Source organism: Phoca vitulina, unplaced genomic scaffold, assembly GCF_004348235.1.
Source record: "Phoca vitulina isolate PV1807 unplaced genomic scaffold, GSC_HSeal_1.0 scaffold28, whole genome shotgun sequence".
Classification (NCBI taxonomy): Eukaryota; Metazoa; Chordata; class Mammalia; order Carnivora; family Phocidae; genus Phoca; species Phoca vitulina.
Window position 1 is genome coordinate 25,648,763 of NW_022589731.1, and position 20,816 is coordinate 25,669,578.

Here is a 20,816-nt window from a genome sequence, read left to right on the forward strand (position 1 = left end):
CCGACACTATGCTGAGGGGAGGCCAGTGGGTCTCGGCAGGTGGGCCTGGGCGGGTGGGGCCCTCAGGTGAGTTTAGGCAGTAAGTCTGGACAGGTGGCTTATGGTCAGGTGGGTCTAGGCAGATGGGCTTGGGCACCTGAGTCTGGACTAGAAGGCCCAGGCAGCTGGGTGCAAGCAAGGGTCTGGACAGGAGGCCTGGACAGAAAGGTCCGGCAGGTGGGTCTGGGCAGCTTTGCAGCAGGGAATTAGGGACTCCGCTGAAGCGGCCCCCAGTGCTGGGCTGGCCGGTGTGAGAGGGACCCCTGGCTTCCTGGCCTCCTCTACTGGAAAGCATAAGGCGGGGGCTGCCCAGGTGGGACCGACCCCCAGCACAGCCCGTGGGACCCACTTGAATTCCTCCCCGTGTCCTGGTTTCCAAAGAAAACCAGGTATCTCGTCAGCACAGACCAGAGCAGTCAGGGGAAGTCGGCTCGCTCGAGCGCCAAGCGCCGCGGCTAAGGGCTGCTCCCCGCGGCCATCTCTCCTATCCCTGGTGAAACCCACGTCCTCGACACTCGAAAACATGTCGCCCCACGGCAAGGCCCCAGATCTCCTCCCTCGGGCGGGCACGGTTCATTCCCTCACTAACTTCCCGAGGGACATTCCTCCTGGCCCCAGGCACTGCTGTTAACTCCAGCAGGAGACTTCACATCGGGGGACCTATTCGGCACAGCTCTCCCCAGATCCTGGGTCAGTCTCCTGTTTCGGGGACACACTAACTCTGTCAGCTCCCGGAGCTGAGTCCACAGACACCCCTCTAGCACCTGAATCACCGGAAGAGCCAGCACCCAAAACCACCCTGTGGTGTGGGCAGCAATCACTGCTCGCTGACTCCATCACTGAGCTTCCAGAGAAGGGAAGAGAGGAGCTAATTGGGCACTTAATAGGGGATCATTACCAGGGAGAGAGCCAAGCGACAACAATTAACATCGCACACATTTCATCCAGGTTACAAAGAACCCTGTTCTGGTGCCACGGGGACATGTGTGGATTTGAACCAAAGAGCTGGCGGCAGGGAAAATAAACGTGATCCCCCGCGAGAAATCTGCCCATCCACTTGTTACGGTTGGTTTCAACTAGCTGGAGCCAGCTGTAACACGCAAAATTAATTTTACGTAGCATTTTATGCACATTTTAAGTAATATGTATACGTTCGCCTTCTCTAATCACGCTGCATAATATCTGGATAGCTGCCATATTCCCTCTTCTCTTAACTGCCCCCGTATCCCAGAGGATGTAATTAGCACATCGGAGTTATTTAAGTCTGGGACAGAACATCCACACTTAGCAGCCCTCATAGATGAAGATCTGGATCCCGTCGAGTGAGGCTGCGCTGGCCGCTCTGGGGTCCCAGGGGCACCCGCGGACACAGGGCTACATTGTAGCTCCAGGAGCAGAGGATGCAAAGACTCGTGCTGGGTGCCCCCCACCTCTCCACCTGATTTGTTCCCTCCGCGTGCCCAAGGGGACAGAGCCCGACATCCCCTGGGTCTGCCCCCAGGTCTGGGTGCCCTTTGCTCTTCCCTCCCTGTCCTCACCCCTCCTCCGTCTCAGGCAGGGCTGGCCCGGCAGCACCCAGAGGCTCTGGCTGGTGCACAGGGCGGGCTGGGTGAGGGGGCACAGATTCATGGAGGAGAGGGTAAAAACCTCCCTCCCACCTCCCCTCCTGGGATAGTGCGATTTGCAGTAAGAAGTATGTATTTGGTCTTGTCACTGTTTCTGGCACAGAGCTCCTAAAATCCTTGGGATTTCCTAAGACATGAGCGCAGAGAGAGAAAGGTGGGGTGGGTCTCTTGTTCCTGGCATCACAAGTCCTTTATGCCAACGAGGTGACTTTGGGACAGCCCACAGGGATGGGGGCAGGTGGCCAGGAGAACCAGCCATGTGACTAGAGGGTTGGAAATTTCAACCTCCCCACCCCCCCTCACCTCTTGGGACAGGAGTGGGGGCTGGGTGTTGAATCCATCAACAACGGCCAATGATTTTGTCACTCGTGCCTACACGATGAAGCCTCCATGAAAACCCAAAAGGAGGGGGGATCAGAGAGCTTCTCGGTTGGTGATCCCATGGAGCCTGGGGGAGAGTGGCCCCCAGGAGAGGGCGTGGAAGCTCCTCACCCACTCCCCACACCTCGCCCATGCATCTCTTCCACCTGGCTGTTCCCACGTTGTATCCTTTTATAATAAACCGGTAATCTAGTAAATAAAATATTTTCCATGAGCCGCTCTAGCAAATTAATCCAGCTGGAGGAGGGGGTCATGGGAACCTCGGATCTATAGCCAGTCGGACGCAAGCAGGGGGGACAGCCTGGACTTGAGATTAGTGTCTCCAGCGGGGAGGGGGCAATCTCGGGCACGGAGCCCTCGACCTGCGTGCAGGGTCTGAGCCGTCTCCAGGTAGACAGGGTCAGAGTTCACCTGCAGGGCACCCAGCTGGTGTCGCGGAAGGCTTGGGGTGGGAAGACCCACAGCAGGTCGTGGCAGAGGTGAGGCCCAGAGACCCGGGAGGTGCCTTTGTCCGCACCTTCTCAGCCGGCTCTCCACGCCGCCCACCCCGGGCTGCAGCGCCCACCCCCACGGCGCTTCTTCAGGGAAGAGCTCGGGGGTGACCAGGTGACACCTGCCCTCCAGACGGGGGCACAGCTGCTCACAGCAATGACTTGTCTTCGCGGGGACACGTGCTGGCACATGCATGCTGAGCCCTAGGACGCGGCGGCCTTGCCGTCTCTGTGAAGACCGGTCAGAATGGTGAGCTCACAGTGTCATTCCAGACAGAAGATGGTCCAGACAGGGCCGCGTGGGTGCCACCGGGGAAAGGCCAGGATGCTGAGGGCGCACGGCCCGGATGACCGACAGGGGCGGCTCGGCGCCCTGCGCCCCGCGTTCCTGGGAGAAAAGGGGCCCCTGCTCCTCTGTCTGAGGGAAGGCTGCCCATGGGGATGAAAAGACAGAAGCCTGTGGGAAAGGCAGGGTGGCAGCTTCTGGGCTCTGTCCCCCCCTCGGCACCCGGGGAGGGCATCTGAGCTGACGCGGGTCAACGAGCCATGTGTGCACCGGTCTCTGCTCCTGAACACGTCACCTTAACATCTTCGTGCAAACTCCTGGAAGCATCTCTCCATCTTTGGTTACTGTATTTGTAAATGTAGTTCCCATTTTCAGATGAGCAGTGGAAAGGCAGCCGGCAGCCATCCACAGAGCTGGGCTCCCGCTCCAGAGTCCCGGCCGGCTGTCTGTCCAGCCTCCCACACAGGAGACGCGGACCCCCAGGACGCGTATCCTCAGCACCCGAACGAGGCCCAGAACAAAGTCCGTGGCGGCTCCGTCTTGACCACAGCTCTGGGTTTCGGGAGACTCTGTCTTCTGGAAAGTCACGGGGTCACCTCCGTGCCGTGGGGTCCACCAGAGCCCGGCGTCGGCGACCACAGGGCCTGCTCCTGCCCCAGGTCCCTGCCCGGTCGGGTGACGCAGGCCAGGGGCCCGCAGCGGCCCTCACGCCCCATCGCCGCGTCGGCGTGAAGGCAAGGCCCCCTGAGGACTCCTCAAAGTGAGCGGGGAGCAGAGTGGGAGCAGCTACACCCCATCCCAGGAGCTGCCCGCTGGGGAGCCTCTTAACTGTGGATTGAAATGGCAGCCTCCTCACATACCCCCTCGTCTGCCTGAACTACGCCACTGACATTTCACTGAACATTAGAATCCCCTCCCCAGCAAGTAATGTCTCACCTGTCCCTTCCGTGACATAATGAGAGACTCGATTATGCTAAGAGGACAGAGTGACATTTGGCTTCTCCTCAGCGGCATGTGCGCAAGGCGGGGAGGGTGTGCGGGCTCCAGGCTCCGCCGCGGCGACGGAGCGCACATGTCCCGCCGTGTGACAGCCCAGCATCCTCTTCACTGCGCTTCCCGATTACTTTGCTCCTGTCAAACCTCATCCATACCTATCAGGCTTTAGGGAATTTTCCTTTCTTTCTGGAAAAGTTCTACCTTTACCCAAGAACATGTTTTTATATTCTTTTAAAGTCAAACGTGTCCACAACCCCTATTTAGAAAAATCCAGAGAACCTACTGTTAAAACATCACACTCAGCGGATTAATATTATGAGTGAATAAAAGGATGCCGTCAGTGGGTGTAAGATGGTGAATAAAGTCAGAATAAAAAGCGTGCTATTAACATAAAGTCAGGGGGAGCGGGGAGGGCACCTGGGGCGTGGAGCCTCCAGGCACCTGCTCAGAGAATTCCCTCCCGCTCCACGGCAGAAGGCTACACCCGCACACCTGCCTGCTTCCTCACGGCAACCGCACGAGTGGGCCTGGCCGGGACGCGGCACCTGCTGACTGGCCGAGAGAGCACCTGCTGGTGCCCCGAGTCCTTGTTGGTCCCTGGTCCCAAGCCACTGTGAGAAGGACTCCGGGTTTTGATACAAAAGCATCACGGACACAAAACTCGTACTAAGTCAATCTTGACTTTTTGGAAAATGATCTTATTTCAAAACCATTGTTCATTTTTTTTTAATTTTACAAAAAATAGTGAATTATTTGTAAGTCCATAATCTTTTAGAGAATTGTAAAATGTTAATCATTGGCACCGACATTGATTGTCCATTGAGCCAAAGGCTCATGAACTTTACACTTTGTTTAACGGTTTTTAGGTTTTTTCGTGTCTTCAACGGTTCCAAGGAACACATTTTAATGACTTTCCAATAACAGAGTGGCTGAGTTGTCCCAGAATGGCCATGCGGGTCAAAAGCCAAGTTATAAAAAAGAAGGAGGAGGACAAGCAGGAGAAATGGAGAAACAGAAATCCATAAGAGACTGAACAACGCTATTCTAGAATGACCACACGGAAGACAGGAGCAGATTTGAAAGGACAGCTCAGGTTAGATCGTGTCTCTCCCTCCGGCTCCCTCTTCCATTTTGAGGCCGATAGGATGTCCCTTTCTATGAAAGTTCATACATAGTCTTCATTTTCTCGTTTCTCCTTAAACCTCATGTGTCATATTATGGCATCCTTAAACCCTCCCAACGGCATTAAGCTTCTGGGTGGCAGAGCTAACCGGAGACATCTTTCCGGGCTCCGAAGCCGTGTCCGTGGTTCAGCTGACAAGGCAGGAAGAACGAGGGTGGGCTCCTCGCCCTTGGCCACCGGGCGCCCCGGTACGCCTGGCATTTCGGAAGGGCTTTGTGGGACGCTAGCATTTTTGAGAAGGCCGTACGTCGGGCCGTGTGTCTTGGCAGCGAGAAGAGCAGAGAGAATCACAGGCGGGTGAGGATGATCACGGAAGCCGCCTGTTTGCGGGGGCGATCCACTCGCGGTCACCAGCCCTCCGGGACGGAACCATGAGCAACAGCACCTTCCCCACTCTCGCTTCCAAAGCAGCGGACGCCCCCCTTGGCTTTCACAGAGGCTTCAACCTCTCCCGGGAAGCTTCTCCTTTACTGCTACGTTGGAGAGGTTTCAGGTCCTAGCTGACCTGCCGTCCTCCCACACATTCAATTGCTCACCTCCAATTTGGTAAATACGTGACCACAACAAAAAAGCTAGCAGAGTAAGAATATTTTGATTTCCATTTTAGGGGCACCTGGGGGGCTCAGTCCGTTGAGCCTCTGTCTGCCTTCATCTCAGGTCATGATCCCAGGGTCCTGGGATTGAGTCCCTCGTCGGGCTCCCTCCCTCTCCCTCTGCTGCCCCCCTGCTCATGCGCTCTATTTCTCTGTCTCAAATAAATAAATAAAATCTAAAAAAAAGAATATTTGATTTCCATTTTACATGTTCTGAGTAAATTCCAAAACTTTTTACTTCTTTATTGTGACACCAGCTGCCCCCACCCAGCTCTGTGATGGTCAAGAGCAGTCCTTCCCCGGGCGCCTGGGTGGCTCAGTTGGTTAAGCGACTGCCTTCGGCTCAGGTCATGATCCTGGAGACCCAGGATCGAGTCCCGCATCGGGCTCCCTGCTCAGCAGGGAGTCTGTTTCTCCCTCTGACCCTCCCCCATCTCATGTGCTCTCTCTCTCTCATTCTCTCTCTCAAATAAATAAATAAAATCTTTAAAAAAAAAAAAAAAAAAAAGAGCAGTCCTTCCCAGTCTGTCTGGCCTGCTCCACCTCCCCTGAAACCTCTAGAATCTTCTAGAAATCCCAAGTTTTCCCCAGAGAATGTTGGCCTGAGGCCAAGGCTCAGGTTCACAGGCGACGTCTCATTGTCGGATCTGACCTGAACCCTCACCCTTCCCTCCAGAGGGAGGTCTGCTCCCGAAGGCAGGAATGGGGCCTGCCTGACTGACGGGACCACCATGGAGAGGGCGTGCCTTCAGGGGAAGACAAGAACCAGATTCCCCAAGACTTGAGCAGGGAGCCCTGGCACTTGAGCATGAGAAGTAAAGAGACTCAGTGAAAACACAGGGCTCCTGGGGGACGCTGCCACTCCGCGGTCACCTGCACCTGCAGGACCTGCCAGCGTCCCCAGCTCACTTCCAAGGGACTCAATCACATCCCACCATCAACCCAGCCCACGTCCACACGGAACATCTCACCATCACGCCCTCCTGATCAGAAAGGCAGAGGTGTATTCGTGGAATATTCCCCACCTGGATGAGGGTGTCTCCAACACACCATGGGCAGATTCAGATGCCCTGATGCACAGGGGGCCAGCGAGGGCGACAGGGCACGGAGCCAGGGTCCTGCACCTCCCGTGGGTCCCTCTGCCCTCCGACTGCCTGAGGACCGACCGACCGGAAGAAGGGCCGACAAGCAGCAAACTGCAGGGCAAGGCTGTCAGGACTGGCTTAAGTAAGGGAAGCAGACACAGCTCCCAGGCGGGAGGGCGCTTTCCCGGCCACAGACGGCGGGGTCAGTGCGGTGCACTGGGACTAGGCTCCCACACGTGCGATGCCAAGATTAACGCGGATGTCAGACCATGCGGCACGCGAAGCCCCCTCCCAACTGGAGAACGAGGGAGTGGGGGCCCCTTCCCCCCACGAGGTCGAGGGTCCGTCCTCCGTGTTCAGGGGACGTGCAAACCCAGGCTCGAAGGTGTGGTGGGGGTCTGTCAACACTCCTGTCCTTAACCCAACAGCTGCTCAACAAGGCCAGGACACTCTCCTTCAAGGAGCACTGAGTCAGAAAAGCACAAACGGAGGAGCAGAGAGCGGGCACGGGCAGCTTCTCTGTAATCTCGGGGGAGGAACGCACAGGTCCCAGCCAGCAGGCCTGACTCCCACCCAGAAAGTGCGTCCTCGGGGCCAGGAAGCTGTCTGTGCATGGGCCAGCCTGCGGTGCCCTGCAGAACGGTGACCGTGCCCGCGTCCATCCTGCTGGGGCGTCGGCCAGAGGACGCCGGACTTCAGGCTCCACCACCGGCCACCGCCGGGGCTGGAGGCCCAGGGAGGGTACATGCTGATTCATAATTTATGGACAAAGGACCCACGCTGCGGCGAGCGACAGTGAGGGACTTCCCTGATCCCGCTTTGCAGTTTGCGTTCTATATTTAGTATATATTACTGAGGAAGGAAAACCGTGCCCTCACAATTAGAAACTTCCAATGCTCAAGGTCACATTTTCTACTGAATTATAATCTTCCAAGGGCCACTCACCTGTGCTGAATTTACTCCAACCCCCTAAACAGAACTTGGAAAGTGTGTCTATCTTAGAGATACATTGGAGAGAGTTTGGTAATTTGTGGCATAATAAATTTGTGCAGTATTTGGTCTTCATCCCTCATTCAATTCCTGGCAAATCACTTGGCCAGTGATCCAATCAGTCATGCCTTTGTAATGCAACTCCCATAAATGACTGGGTTCGTGAACTCGTGTCCTGAGTGTGCTGCTCTCAGGGGCCCGGAAGCTCATGGACCTCCCCACACAGCTCAAACGCTGGTCTCTCCCATCGGGCTGTTCCAGAGCAGGATCCTTCCTAATAAAACTGTAACCACAAGGAAACCTTTCTCCTGAGCTCTGTGAGTCATCCTAGCAGATTATCATACCCGAGGGGAAGTTGTCGGAACCCCCGCATTTGCCATCAGCCAGGCCACTAGCATCCGGGTCTGAAGCGAGGGCAGTGTTGAGGGACAGAGCCCTTTGCCCCTGCGTCTGGGGGACTCTGCGTCGGTGTCACAACCGACCTGAATTGCAGGACACTCCCTAAGTGTTAGGACGACTGGAGAACTGGGTGTGAACTGTTGGCAGAAGAAGGCTCTTCCCCAATGGTGTGTTCAGCTGAAGACAGAGGGTGGGGGCCCCCAGGGCTAGCCGTGCAAAGGAGTTGGGTGCCCAGTCTCTCCAGTGAAGAACATGATTCACCACGGTAAGCAGGTGCTCAGGGCAGAGCCATAGGGCCCAGCAGGTGCCCAACGCGCCCTTCCAGCATCGCTGGTCACCCCCCGGGGACACCATGCAAGGCTGGTGTCACACCGAGGCCATCAGCAGGTGGCTGTTCCTGCACGGAGGGCACCGGACGCAGACGCAAGGGCGCGGTCTCTGTTGTCTGAATTAGCTGTTCCTTCCAGCTCTGTCCTACCCTCTAATCTTCAGGTTTTAAAACTAATTTTTATTATAATAACCTTTTTATTCTGCTTCCAAATTACTCCATTATAAAAGGACATTTTTAAAAACCAAAGACAGGGGCTCCCTGGTGGAGGGTATGTTGAGTACAGCACACTCAAAGATCAGGGACCCTCCCAGGGCAGCGGGAGAGAGCCAGACACATCTTTAATTAACAGCCATTCAGTTACTGTGTTCTTGGAGTAGAGGGAAAAAAGCTCTCTGAAGCGTAAGGCATGGTACATTTTCTTCAGACACCATCTTTCACTGATATATATGCAACAGCTTATTATTTCAATACAGATGCGCAAGTGTCTGGGAGCAGGATAACCTATCACTTAAATGCTATTTTTCTTTCTGCAGAATGTCACACAGTGTGGAGCGGTGGCTGCCACGAGTTGCAAATTAATTTTTTAAAGCCCTGTATTACCTAAGGAACGTGCACTTTCTCGCTGGTGCCAGCAAGCATCTTACCAGGGGGATCCGGGCACCGGGGTGGAGGCCACGGGTCTGTCTCCCTCGGCCGCACTGTCCTCTCCTGTGACTAGTGTGGATGGAGGCTCCTTTCAAAAGAAAGAGAAGGACAGCACTGTTTTTTTAAATTTAAGCACTCATCTTCAATTAGGCACCAAGTGAAGAATAACAAGTCTCCTGCAGACAGACCTGCCTACGGTACCCACTCGACAATGACCCGCTCAGGACAGCAAAGCGAATGGGACTGAGCAATTATGCTGAGAATACGGAATCTAAGGCACAACAGACCATGCTGAGTAACTCAGACAAAGGCATCTCCCTAATTACCCCAAATTGGCTAAACTATCTGCTTTTGCAGACACGGAGACACGCAGCAGTGGCCACGAGATTGCTTCTGGATGCCTTAACATCTTGTGGGTAAACATCACGCGGATTCATCTCCAGAAATGGGCTGACCCAGAGGCTGGGGTCCAGGGGGTCCGAAACTGTGCACTGTGGCAGGGACCCTGGAAGCAGCAAGGGGCCCTGGGTGCAGCTGGGCAAGCCCGCTTCCTTGCAGCATCCGTGAGGCTGGCCTCCCCTTTCCGGGCATCTAGCTGGGGGCAGTGTTCAGGGGCGTGTGACATGGTGCAGGGGATTCTGGGGCGGAGCTGGGTTGGAAAATCACTCTGTCTCTGTTTAGAAAATAAGGAATGTTTGAACATGACAGCACCTAGAAGAAAATGAAGACTTATTCTCTAATATTAAAAAAAAAAAACAAACAAACCATAGCTGGGACACTTGCTCATCGTTCATTATGGATACAATTTGGAGAGAAATGGAGTTGCTTGAGGAATGTGTCACCTCCGGAGCAGCCAAAGGAGAGAAAGGGAGTCGCATCAAGCACAGTAAACTCTTGCGGTGTGGGGAGGACGTGGTTTTCCTTTTCCCAGCTGTTTCTGTAGTTTTAATCTCAAAGTTAGAATATTACGATACTGGGTTCTCTTTCTCTTAAAAAATCAGGTGAGATTAAAAAACACGAGGACGTGATTCAAAACAACAACCAGGCTCTCAGATGAGAATGTCAGGTGCAATTAAAGCTCTAGATTCCTTGAATAAAAGGAAAAAAAAAAAAGGATGCCATCTAGATTTCTACCATGGCTTGTGCCAGGACGTTAAGGGACACCACTGTAGGGGAGGAGGTGATTAACTGCGTGTTTGGACGGTCGTGGGGCCACGCCGCCATGTGCACACCCACGCGTGCCTCGGCCAACACTCATGTACGCCGTGTCAGCCTCCCTACAAACAGACAAGCTGGAAAGGCAAACGCTAAATTATGGATGCACTGAAACATGAGATTCAGACAAGAAGTTCAAAGAACGCTGAGTGTCTCAGAGCCCAGGGTGAAGAAAGTCCCACGCAGGGAAACGTGGCACTCTGTTGGGCCATCCCCATTGCCCCCATCCACCCTCAAGATGGGGACTGGGAAGGGCCCCCATGGTCAGGCTTGAGTGGCCAGTGTGAGCAGAGCCGGCGGAGAGGAAGGACAGGAGTCCTGAACTGACAACATTCCCCTGGAAAGTGCCCGCGGGGTCTCGGGTTGAGGGCAAAGTGGGCATGGCACGTCACCATCAGACGGCGATGCCCGGGAGGTGAGGGGCCGTCTCACTCCTGCGTGAGCATCCTCGGCCTTCCCTGGGCTCCTCCTGTGGCCCTCCATTCGCTGACACAGATAATGATTTTTAATTTATATAATTATCCCTAAGTTAAGTTTAACAATAATTTCTTTTGAATTTTCAGGTAGTAGGAGATGTCTTTCCTTCCTGTGAGGAAAAAAAGGTCAGGATAAATAATGAACATAACAGGGAGGACTCAGAAAGTGGTGTTAAAAGAAATATATTGAGACCAGAGTTTATACTACCAATCCAATTAGAAAAACGAGGGGAGATTTTCATTATGAAGCTAATTGAACACTAGAAACCCAACGAGGGCCTCTGAGCAGTGGATTACCCCGGCTAATTACTCACACAGATTTGGTGGGGCATGATTTGTGGCAGGGACTAACATTTAAATATGGCAAGGCTGGGACTGTCTCCCACTAATTACCACCATCTCCTTCACGGGGCACATGCTGCCCATGATTTCCTGTTGGTGATAAAAATGGCATAAAACTCCCTTTCCGCACTAAAGTGATAAAAGTGAATTAGAGGCGCAGAGCCCAGGAATAAAGAAGGTAGTTAAGGCACTAGAAAGGGTATTTGTTTAATAAATACGTAATTCTGGCATGGACGTTCATCTCTTAGAGAGAAATCCTACGTCCGGGAGCAGACGTTCAATGCGCGCTAACGTTTGTGACCCCCCTTCGCCACCGACCACTGGTGCTAAGGATGGGGAGGGCGTGAGCGGGCCAGCGATGGCACCCTCCCCTGAAGTGTGGGGACAGCACACGCGGGAAGCCAGGTCACCACCCAAGCTCCTCCACACAGAGCCCGACCGGCGAGCCCTGGAACGGGACCCACCGGGAAGGCCGGTGGCTGTTCCCAAAGCCCTTGCCCCCCCCCCCCCCCCCCCCCGGTCTGGAAAACCCCCCCGGGGGTGTGTCCCTGTCCCCGAGCAGCCCCCCCCCCACAAAAACCCGGGGGGAAAACGGGGGGGGGGGGGGGGGGGGGGGGGGGCGGTGTTTCCAGCCCCGAGTCCCCCTCACCCGGGGTTTCACGTCTTTAAAACACAAGCGGAGTCCGCAGACCCACCTTCTCTGCCCCGTCCCCGGCCGGGCTCTTCCTCTCGGCGTGAAGCATGAGGGCGGGAGGGCAGGGCGCTCGGCTGCGCTCTCTGCTTTTATCTGTTGGACCAAAACAACTGTCATTAGCATCCCATTTGTCACGTCACTTTGGAAAACTAAACAAGGACAGAAAGTGGCCTTGAAAATTCAACTTGGCAGCCCACGCCGCGCATCCCACAGCAAGGTCCCAGGGAAGGGCAGACTTGGGGGCCAAAGGAGCCCCCTGCACCTCCATCCCATCTTCCTCAAGCTGCTGCAAACTTGGCTTCCTCGGCCACATACTCTGGCAAGGAGGCTGTGGGAAGGGGCCACAAAGGCCGGGATCCCACATCAGGCCCCGCCAACTGCCCATGGTGGGCGTCTGCACCTGGAACCCTCAGGACTGCGGACCTGGGTCCAGCCGGCAGGGCAGCCTGTCCCGGAGCCCAGAGGTGGGTCAGTGTTGACCTCCGGGCCCCAGGGCAGCCATGACCACCCCCAGGAGACATGGGTTGGGGCCTGGCAACACCAAACACAGGTCCATGTCCAGATCAGCCCCAGGGAAGGAACAGTCAAGCTTTCACTGAACTGTCTGACCACACCTGAGTCACGAAAATTCTAACGTCAGGGCAGTGGGGATACCTTATTATCGCTCATGGGGATAAGCAGAGCTTCGGGACTGAGCTAACCTCTCCGGAACCTGTTAGGATTACTCCCCAAAGTCCACCTCCCATCCAGGTGTGAGGAGCAGTGAGGAGCCTGGGTGCCTAGCCCTCTGTGGGCTCCACGTGGGGCCACACTGCCCACCTGCAGCCCCAGCCCCACGGCACGGGCCGCACGTCCACGCGGAGGGTGGAGCTAAACACGCAAAACACATCAGTAAGTGAGGCACGGCCTGGGAAAGCCAAGGGGAAGACAAGCGTGACTCAGTTTACTGGGTGTCTCAGGAGCCTGGGTGTTCTGGTTTGAAATCCCGGGACTACTCCGTCGTGTCTTCTGCTGCATGTGGGGACGCCTCATCCTCACGTTAACGATGCCTGATTCACCAGCGTCACCATCAAAGCCGTGTCTGTCCACGCTTCCTCCCCGGCTGCCCGCTCCTCGCTTTACTCCGTGGAGACCATTTGTGCCGTGAAGACTCACGACCTAAACATCCAGCAACTTCAACAACAACACCTGCTTCTGGTGGAACCCACCATAGAGCAAGTGTCGGCAATTCAGTAGGATCACAGAAAGACTTTCCGGATACTCTGCCCCACCCCACCCATCCGATGGGCCCAGGCCAGTAACAAGACTCGAGACCCCAGGGATCCCCATCTCGGCTTCAGCCCACGGCCCCTGGATCCCGCCACCCCCACGTGCTCGAGACCGAGGGTGCCCAGGAGGCATCAGAGAAGTGGTTCTGGAGCCCCTGGCTCTTCTCTCTGCCTCAGCTGAGCAAACGGAACTGGGAGAGCGTTTGCATGGAAGGATGTCCAGACCGGCCAGAGACACGCGTGGGCCGGTGTCAGGGGACCGTGGAGGACAGAGCCACCAAGGGTGGGTGGCTGCAGAAGCCACCAGAGCAGCTTCTATAAGAAAGAAGGAGGCCGGCCATCGGGAACCCTGCCGAGGCCTCGGGGAACAGCACTGAAGGCGCTCCCAGAGCCGCCAGGCACGACCTCAGACCTGCGTTCCCTGCTGCACCAGGGAGGCGGAGAACTGAGATGAGCTGAGCCCACCCTCCTGCCTCCCGGCCGAGACCCAGCCCAAGGCAGGCCTAAGGGGCAGAAACACATGGGCTTGGGCCAGAGTCCCACTCTTCGGGGATGGCCCTGGTCTCCACTGACGTGGTTCCTGCCCTGGGACCTGCTTTGTCGCTAGAAATGAGCAGATGGTGGCTTACTTCCTGCCGCCACCCGAACCAGAGCCATTGGTCTGCATTTCCCGCAAAATTCAAGGGGCGGAGCAGGCAGCCCAGGAGGGTGTACCGTCATTCTCCACGACGGACCCCCTGTCTGCCTGTGGCGGCCCCACGAAGATCACGGGCCCCCGTGAGCCAGCATGCATGTCGGGATCTTCTCCTGTGTTCGGAGACCTGGCAGTAGGGCCGCGGGCTCGCCGGGCTAGTCTCAAACGAGAGTTGCTGCACTCAAGTTTATTCCCGATATCCCCTCGTTATCTTGAGAAGACATCTGACAACCTTTCTCTTATTGAGAATGGTTGATCTTGGTAAACAACACCTGTTCAGATCTGGCTTTTGAGGTCAAAGCACTTGCACTGTCAGTGAGGATCCTCCCAAAGTCCTGAGTTACAGCCGCGGGCCGCCAGGCCCCCCAGGACAGGTGCCGGTGCTCCCCGGGACAGGTGCCGGTGCTCCCCGGGACAGGTGCCGGTGCTCCCCGGGATAGATGCCGGTGCTCCCCGGGGAGGTGCCAGTGCTCCCTGGGACAGGTGCCGGTGCTCCCCGGGACAGGTGCCGGTGCTCCCCAGACAGGTGCCGGTGCTCCCCGGACAGGTGCCAGGCTCCCTCAGACAGGTGCCGGTGCTCCCCGGGACAGGTGCCGGTGCTCCCCGGACAGGTGCCAGGGTCCCTCAGACAGGTGCCGGTGCTCCCTGGACAGGTGCCGGGCTCCCTCAGACAGGTGCCGGTCTCCCTCAGACAGGTGCCGGTGCTCCCTGGGACAGGTGCCGGGCTCCCTCAGACAGGTGCCGGTGCTCCCTGGGACAGGTGCCGGTGCTCCCCGGGACAGGTGCCAGTGCTCCCCGGGACAGGTGCCAGTGCTCCCCGGATAGGTGCCAGGCTCCCTCAGACAGGTGCTGGTGCTCCCTGGGACAGGTGCTGGTGCTCCCCGGAGAGGTGCCAGTGCTCCCCGGGACAGGTGCCAGTGCTCCCCGGACAGGTGCCAGGCTCCCTCGGACAGGTGCCGTGCAGGGCACGGCCTCTCCAGGAGCCCGTCGCCTCTGCTAATAGACGCCGGTTTGTGGGGGCTGCTGCGCCTTGGGCTCTCATGCGGAACGGGGTCGGTGTCTGGGCTGTCCCACTGTGGATGTGCTTGCTGCTTGGCTCCCCGTGGGCCACTTCTGGGGACAGCTCTGAGATGCTCAAGGACTCCTTGCTCTGGGCCTCTCCACAAAGCCCAATGATGTCAGGAAAGGCTCCCTCGAGTGTCCAAGAGAGCAAGTTGATGGAAGACGTTCTACAAGTCTGGATGCCCAGGGCGACAAGGCAGCTAGGGCCGCACGATGTGTTCCAGGGTGGAGGGGGCCGGGGGGCCAGATCTTTCAGTGCCGTCCACCTACTGATCACGCCTGGTGTCACGATCTGAAGTGCTCTCAAATGGCCTGCAGTTCAATTTTGCTCCTGGCAGAGCTGAGAGGCCAGGGGCTCAGGAAAGTCCGCATGGAGGTCTGGAAGGAGGGAAGGCCTCTCTGCTGAAAATCACCACATCCGTCACCTGACAAGTGCTGATGTGCATCTGGCCAAGTCCCAGGGCAGTGGGGGACACACAGGAAAGTGACGCAAGCAATTAGCAGGCTCTTCCCTCGAGTCCGTCAAGGCTGACCCGAGGCCAGGACACAGCAACAGCCCTGGGAAGGCACGCAGGGGCCATAACTCAACCCCTTGAACAAATCAGGGCATCGAGCCACCGATCAAAGACAACTCCGGGGCACACGACGGGGCAGCAGGTCTCGTGGGAACTGGACCCTCTGCTCCGCAAAGGCTGTTTCTATTGGACAAAATGCCAGGATTTTTTTTTAAACATTCAAAAAATTGTTTTTTTTTAATTATTAAAATGAACTGCAGACAAAAATATCTAACGTGTCAAAAAGATAAGAGAAATATATCAGTATCTCCTAATTCAAAGGAACATTCTACGTTCCATCTAATTCTAACTCAGTAAATATTGACCTCCCCTGGTCCCACTCTCCCCATCCATAAAATGAAATGATCTCTCAAGTTCCTCCAATTTGGGGATTCTAAAATTCATCTCGGTACTGGGAACTATGTGGGGTATATTCCAAAGAAAGAGAAGTGACCTTGGGGGGCTGGTGAGAGAGTCTTCCGGGTTCCCGTGGGGGAGAAGGGCCAACTCTGGAAAATGGATTAACCCCAAGGAAGAGGGCAGGAGAGAGAATTCACCGTTTCTATCCTTAAAGCCGGTAGTGACCTCAGACGGATGGCTCCTTTGGAACCAACCTCCTCTGATGGATTTGGAATTAAGTGGGAAATCTCCTCTGAGGTTAAGGGACCCCTGACCCACCCATGTCTCCCCCATGTGACCCTGATGGTGATGTCCCAGGGTGGCATGAGGTTGAAGGGGACAGTGGGACAACTGCGTCCTCTGGCTGGTGCAGACCACGGGCCGTATAGGAAGGGTTTACGAGGAGAATCCACACCACGACCCCAGTGTGCACGCTGGCCTCAGCCTGCAGCGTGCTGGAAGTTAACAGTGAGACAGGCCCCACGGATGGCCCGTCGCAGGGCACCATGCCCGGAAACAGGTGTCTGTCCCCAGGGACCTCCATTCACGACAGGCCGGTGTAGACAGGTGAGTGTTAGCGGACAATCCTGGAGTCACGGGGGCTCCGTTTTCTGGGTTTGCCGGTGGGGTGACCCCCTTTCCATATTTGAATGTTCTCACCTCCAGGAACAGAGAATTTATCAGGTACGAACAGAAGTGCCTTAAGGGGATTACTGAGCAGTGTTTTGACCTTGCACACCGCCCCCCACCCCACAAGAGCCATCTTGACATAATTTCCCCGACGCTTGGGCCGAGCAGGAATCATTATCTCATTTACACGGAAGAAAAACAGACCAGGTGAGTCATTTCCCAGGTTACAAAATAAACCATTAGGGAGGGCGGAAATTGTTTGTCAATTTAAATGGCATCGAGCTCCCCTGAAAATCTGACAATAAAATCAAGAGAAAAAGGCAATTTATGTCTCAGGTAATAAAAATGAGACAGTCAGGCCCGTTGTACGCGGTTCGAAATGAGGCCTGGACAACACAGCGGCTTTCAGGGTGTGCCTCCTGGGGGCTCAAGCATCCAAGGCAGACCCCGTGCCCGGGAAAGCCGGGTTCCGGTTCTAACACCGCCCAGTGGTGAATCAGCAGGTATTACCGGTCAGGGCACCGACGGACAGACGGACAGAAGCAAGACACAGATTCCAGGGCTGAGAACAGGCGAAGCTGGGAGGGCCGGGGAGCCAGGGAGCCACGGTGCCTTCGATTGCTTTTCCATCCGAGACCCCGCATCCTGTCCCTGCATTCCTGCGACGTCACCGCGGCCAAGGCCTACTGGCGAGGAGGTTCCCAAAGGGCGGGACTGAGCAGACGGCCTCCCGTTCTCCCCGCCAGGAAGGAGGAGGCGAGTGGTGAGCTCCTGGGGAGTCCCGCCACCCGGTGCCGGCTCAAGGGCCGCAGCAGGGCCCGGCCAGCAGGGTGGCCGGGAGCAGAGGCAGCAAAGGCAGCTGGTCACGGGGGTCTTGTGCTCCCGTCCCATCCCCCCACCAGGGGACGTGCAGGTTGGGTCCCCTGCCTTCTCCAGGGCGGCCGATGCAGCTGGGGTGGTGAGGCCACGAGTCACAGTAGCTGGACATCCGGGAGTGAGGCTGCCTGTGGTGAAGCCGAGGCTCTGAATGTCCACACGGACACGCAGTTACGGGGACAGAAGAGCCATGTCCTCATCTGAGAAGCCCAGCCCAGGAGCCCCCAGCCCGCGCACCAGCAACAGACGCAGAAATGCTGGTGGCGTCGGCTGGGCTCCGGCCTCTGCGGGACGGAGAGATGACCCCTGCCTGGCGGTGGAGTCTCCCGGGACGACGATCTCAAGCCTGCTTGGCGGGGGAGCACAGGACGGCCAGCACAGCAGGTGTTGGAGGGGGCCTGGGGTCCGGGGGGTCATGTGAAGGGGATGTGAGGACTGGCCTTGTCTGGGCCCACCTCCCCGCTCCCCACCACCTGGCACAGGCTGGCCAGTGAGGTCCCAGGGCACCTGCTGGAGCTCCCCTATAACTGAACAGTATTTTCATGTCAATGGCAAATCATTTCTGAGTCCTTCCAAATTTTCCATGGACAGTCATTCCCCGAGTTGACAAACTGCAGAGAGAACTCGTTTTCTACCTGTTTGTAACATCCTGGATTTCGCTTTGCTGGAACAAAGGGTTTTAAAACACTGAGATTGGAGGGCGTGAGCTTGGCGTCCCCCACCAGAAAGCGTCAGGGTTCTGTGACACGCCCCCACTCCCGGGACAGGGTTCTGCCCCCGTCCCCAGCCAAGATCCCACGCCAGGCCTTCCAGAATCTGCTGCTGGTCCGTTGGTGTTAACAAGGAGCTGATGTCACCGCTGGACAGAATGGCCTGGGGAGATGATGGGTCATCCTCCCCCGACTGTTCTAGAACCCGAAGCTCTCCAGTTCTCTGATGAAGGCAGGTTTCCGATGGGGAGTGCCGACCTTACGATGGGGTTGCAGGAAGCCTGCGTGGAGCAGGGCAGGCTGAGGGATGCTCCCTCGTTCCAGCGGGAGTGGGCAGTGTCCCGCGCGCCCGGCCCAGGGGTAGGGTGGGGGCTGCCAGGGAAACTGGCCCCAATGCTGTCCACGGGGCCGTGAGCAGAGGAAGTGGGCAGCCAGGCACGTCTGTGCGGGGAGTGACCAGTAGGGCTAGCATCCCGGTCCACCCCATCAACCCCATCAACGTGTGTTCACTGAGTGACTGAATGAACTACAGGTGAGTTCCGTGTGATTTTAAAAGATTTGTTCAACATTAAGATTATCATCCACAAGTAGGGATATTAAAGGCAAGAGGGACATCATCATGAATGAGAATTTCCATAAGACAGTCCTGAGCCCTCTGTGTACGGTGGGCCCTGCCACACACTTGGACCAGGAAGAGGGGGGAATGGGGCAGGGGGAGGCCGGGATGCAGAGGGGCCTGGAAGTGTAAACGGAGGTGAGGTGGGGACAGGACGGGCGGGGGAGAGGGACAGAGACGGATCCCTGTAAACCCGCAAACCATCATTAACACATTTCCCTCTGGCTCCAGTAGAATGTGTGGCAAAAGTACAGCATTCGAGCCTTTCCAGAAAGCATAAATCCATTTCACGGGGCCCGGCTGAGTGACCTAAGCAGCCCCCACCCTTGAGGCGGCCCGGGAGCAAGATCCACGGAAAGCAGGGATCACCTCCTCTGCCCTGGACCCGGGGAGGCTCTGGAGCACGCACCCCACACCGCATGCTCGGCCAGCCTGGCCGTCGTGAAGGCACAGCTGGGCTGGTCACTGGGCGTGCCCTGGGGACGTGAGCGGGCACTGGGGGCTCAGGTGCCCATCCGGAGGCGGACGCGCCCCCCCCCGCACACACACGCACGCACGCACACATGCGCGCGGACAGAAAAGACTAGTAATAGTACTGCGATGGGTTGCTAGCCATCGTGGAAGATGAGCACGTAGGCCAGGATCCGCCGCTTAGCTAGGTTAGTCTTGGGTGTACGTGTGCCAGAGAGGAGAGGAAGAAAACCTGACAGGGGTCGCTACAAACGAACAAACAAAATGGCAGCGGTGACTTTTTCTGAAGGGGACACCAAAAGTAAGTTCTCTGCTGTAAAAACGATAAATGCTACGCACCACTTCCGAAACACAGACACCACCTCTGGAAACTGCCCGAAAGCGTTATTGTTCCCCCTCCCACAGTGGGAGCCCCTGTCCTGAGTCCAAGGGCACTTTATCATCTCCTCCGGCTGGGCTGCTCCCGCTTGCAGGCTGGGTCACGGGAGGGGAGGCAGGGCCCGCTCGGAGCTGCACGCCCCCAAGGTCCCCGCGAGGCCTGCTTCTGGGACGCCAAACAGGTGAACAGGTGAACAGGTGAAGGGCTCCGGGACATACTTCCACGAGGCTGCCGGCCGACGCCTCCCCTTCTGCACTGAAGGCTGACCGCTTGGGACCCACACCTGTTTCTTTCAGTCTTCCATGACACTTCCACCCCAAACAGTAGCCATCCAACCCCTCAGGCCCCTCGGGTCAAGTTACTTTCACTTGTTTCCTCTGGGAACAGACCGGGCCTATGGCCACCTCTCATCTGACCGGCCAGTCCATCGTGGACAGCCACCCCTCCCCACCCTCTCCTTCATCCTAACCCGTTTCCACAAATCCTCAAGGTCTCCTTGGAGCCTTAACAAAACAGCTGCTTACAGGACCTGGGGTCAGAGGGGAGCCGGTTCTTACATGGTGACAGCACAGTTCGAGGACCCACGACCCACGCCCATGCACGGGCAGGGACCCACTGGGCCCCTGGGACTCCACCTCGGAGCTGACCTCTCTCAAGGGATGCTCTTTGGGAAGCTGTTCGGAGCCTCTGCACCCTGAGCTCAGTGTGTCCTTTAACAGGATGATGAATCTAAAACATGTCAACGGCATGAGTGATGTCCCAGGAGCTCAGTGGAGGTTTTCGGGGGCCAACGTAAGAATGGGAAAACTCACTGGTGGGAGGGCCTCGAAGTGGTTTTGGAAAAGGACAGACTGGGTCTATAGTCTGCACGTCTCTCTTTCCCACCAGCTGGGCCCCGATGAATGGGATGGGCAGCCTCTCGGGGCTCTGGGGTGGTCCTTGGAAGGCTGGAAAGAGCTACCGACGGCTGAGCATGCTTCCCAGGCCTCGCGAGACAGTGGGGCTCCTTAACCTCCGGGCAGGACACCCTGCCCTAAAGGCTTCTCATCTTGATTTGGAATCAGGCCGTGGAGACCTCCACCCTCCCTGGGCCTAGGAGACCCTGGTCGCTCTGGGCAGAAGCCCCCTGGGGGAGCACCCCCTGCCCCGCAGCCCAGGGTTGGCCTCCCCCGGGGCCCCCACACCCCCTGCCAAGCACCACCTCAGCATAAACGCTCCCAGGGTGACTGGTTTTCCACACTCGATGGCTCTCTTTCATCAAGTTAAATAACAGAATCAACAGATGGTACTCCACTGCACACTCTAAAGAGCCACAAATTAATTGTTTAATGAGAAAACAAAGCAATTCTGATAGAGGCACACAAACACCGCATCAGACTCCAGGAT

At 56.7% G+C, this 20,816-nt stretch overlaps 1 protein-coding gene across 1 annotated transcript in view; it reads right to left on the reverse strand.

Moving 5' to 3' along the window:
- TCERG1L (transcription elongation regulator 1 like) overlaps positions 1–20,816 on the reverse strand; it is a 200,149-nt gene that overhangs the window by 52,235 nt on the left and 127,098 nt on the right. The window contains exons 5-6 of the mRNA XM_032423180.1: positions 11,773–11,864; positions 9,044–9,132 (exon numbers count right to left, since the gene is read on the reverse strand). Of these exons, the coding sequence (XP_032279071.1) occupies positions 9,044–9,132; positions 11,773–11,864 (181 nt within the window). The remainder of the gene's footprint in view (positions 1–9,043; positions 9,133–11,772; positions 11,865–20,816) is intronic.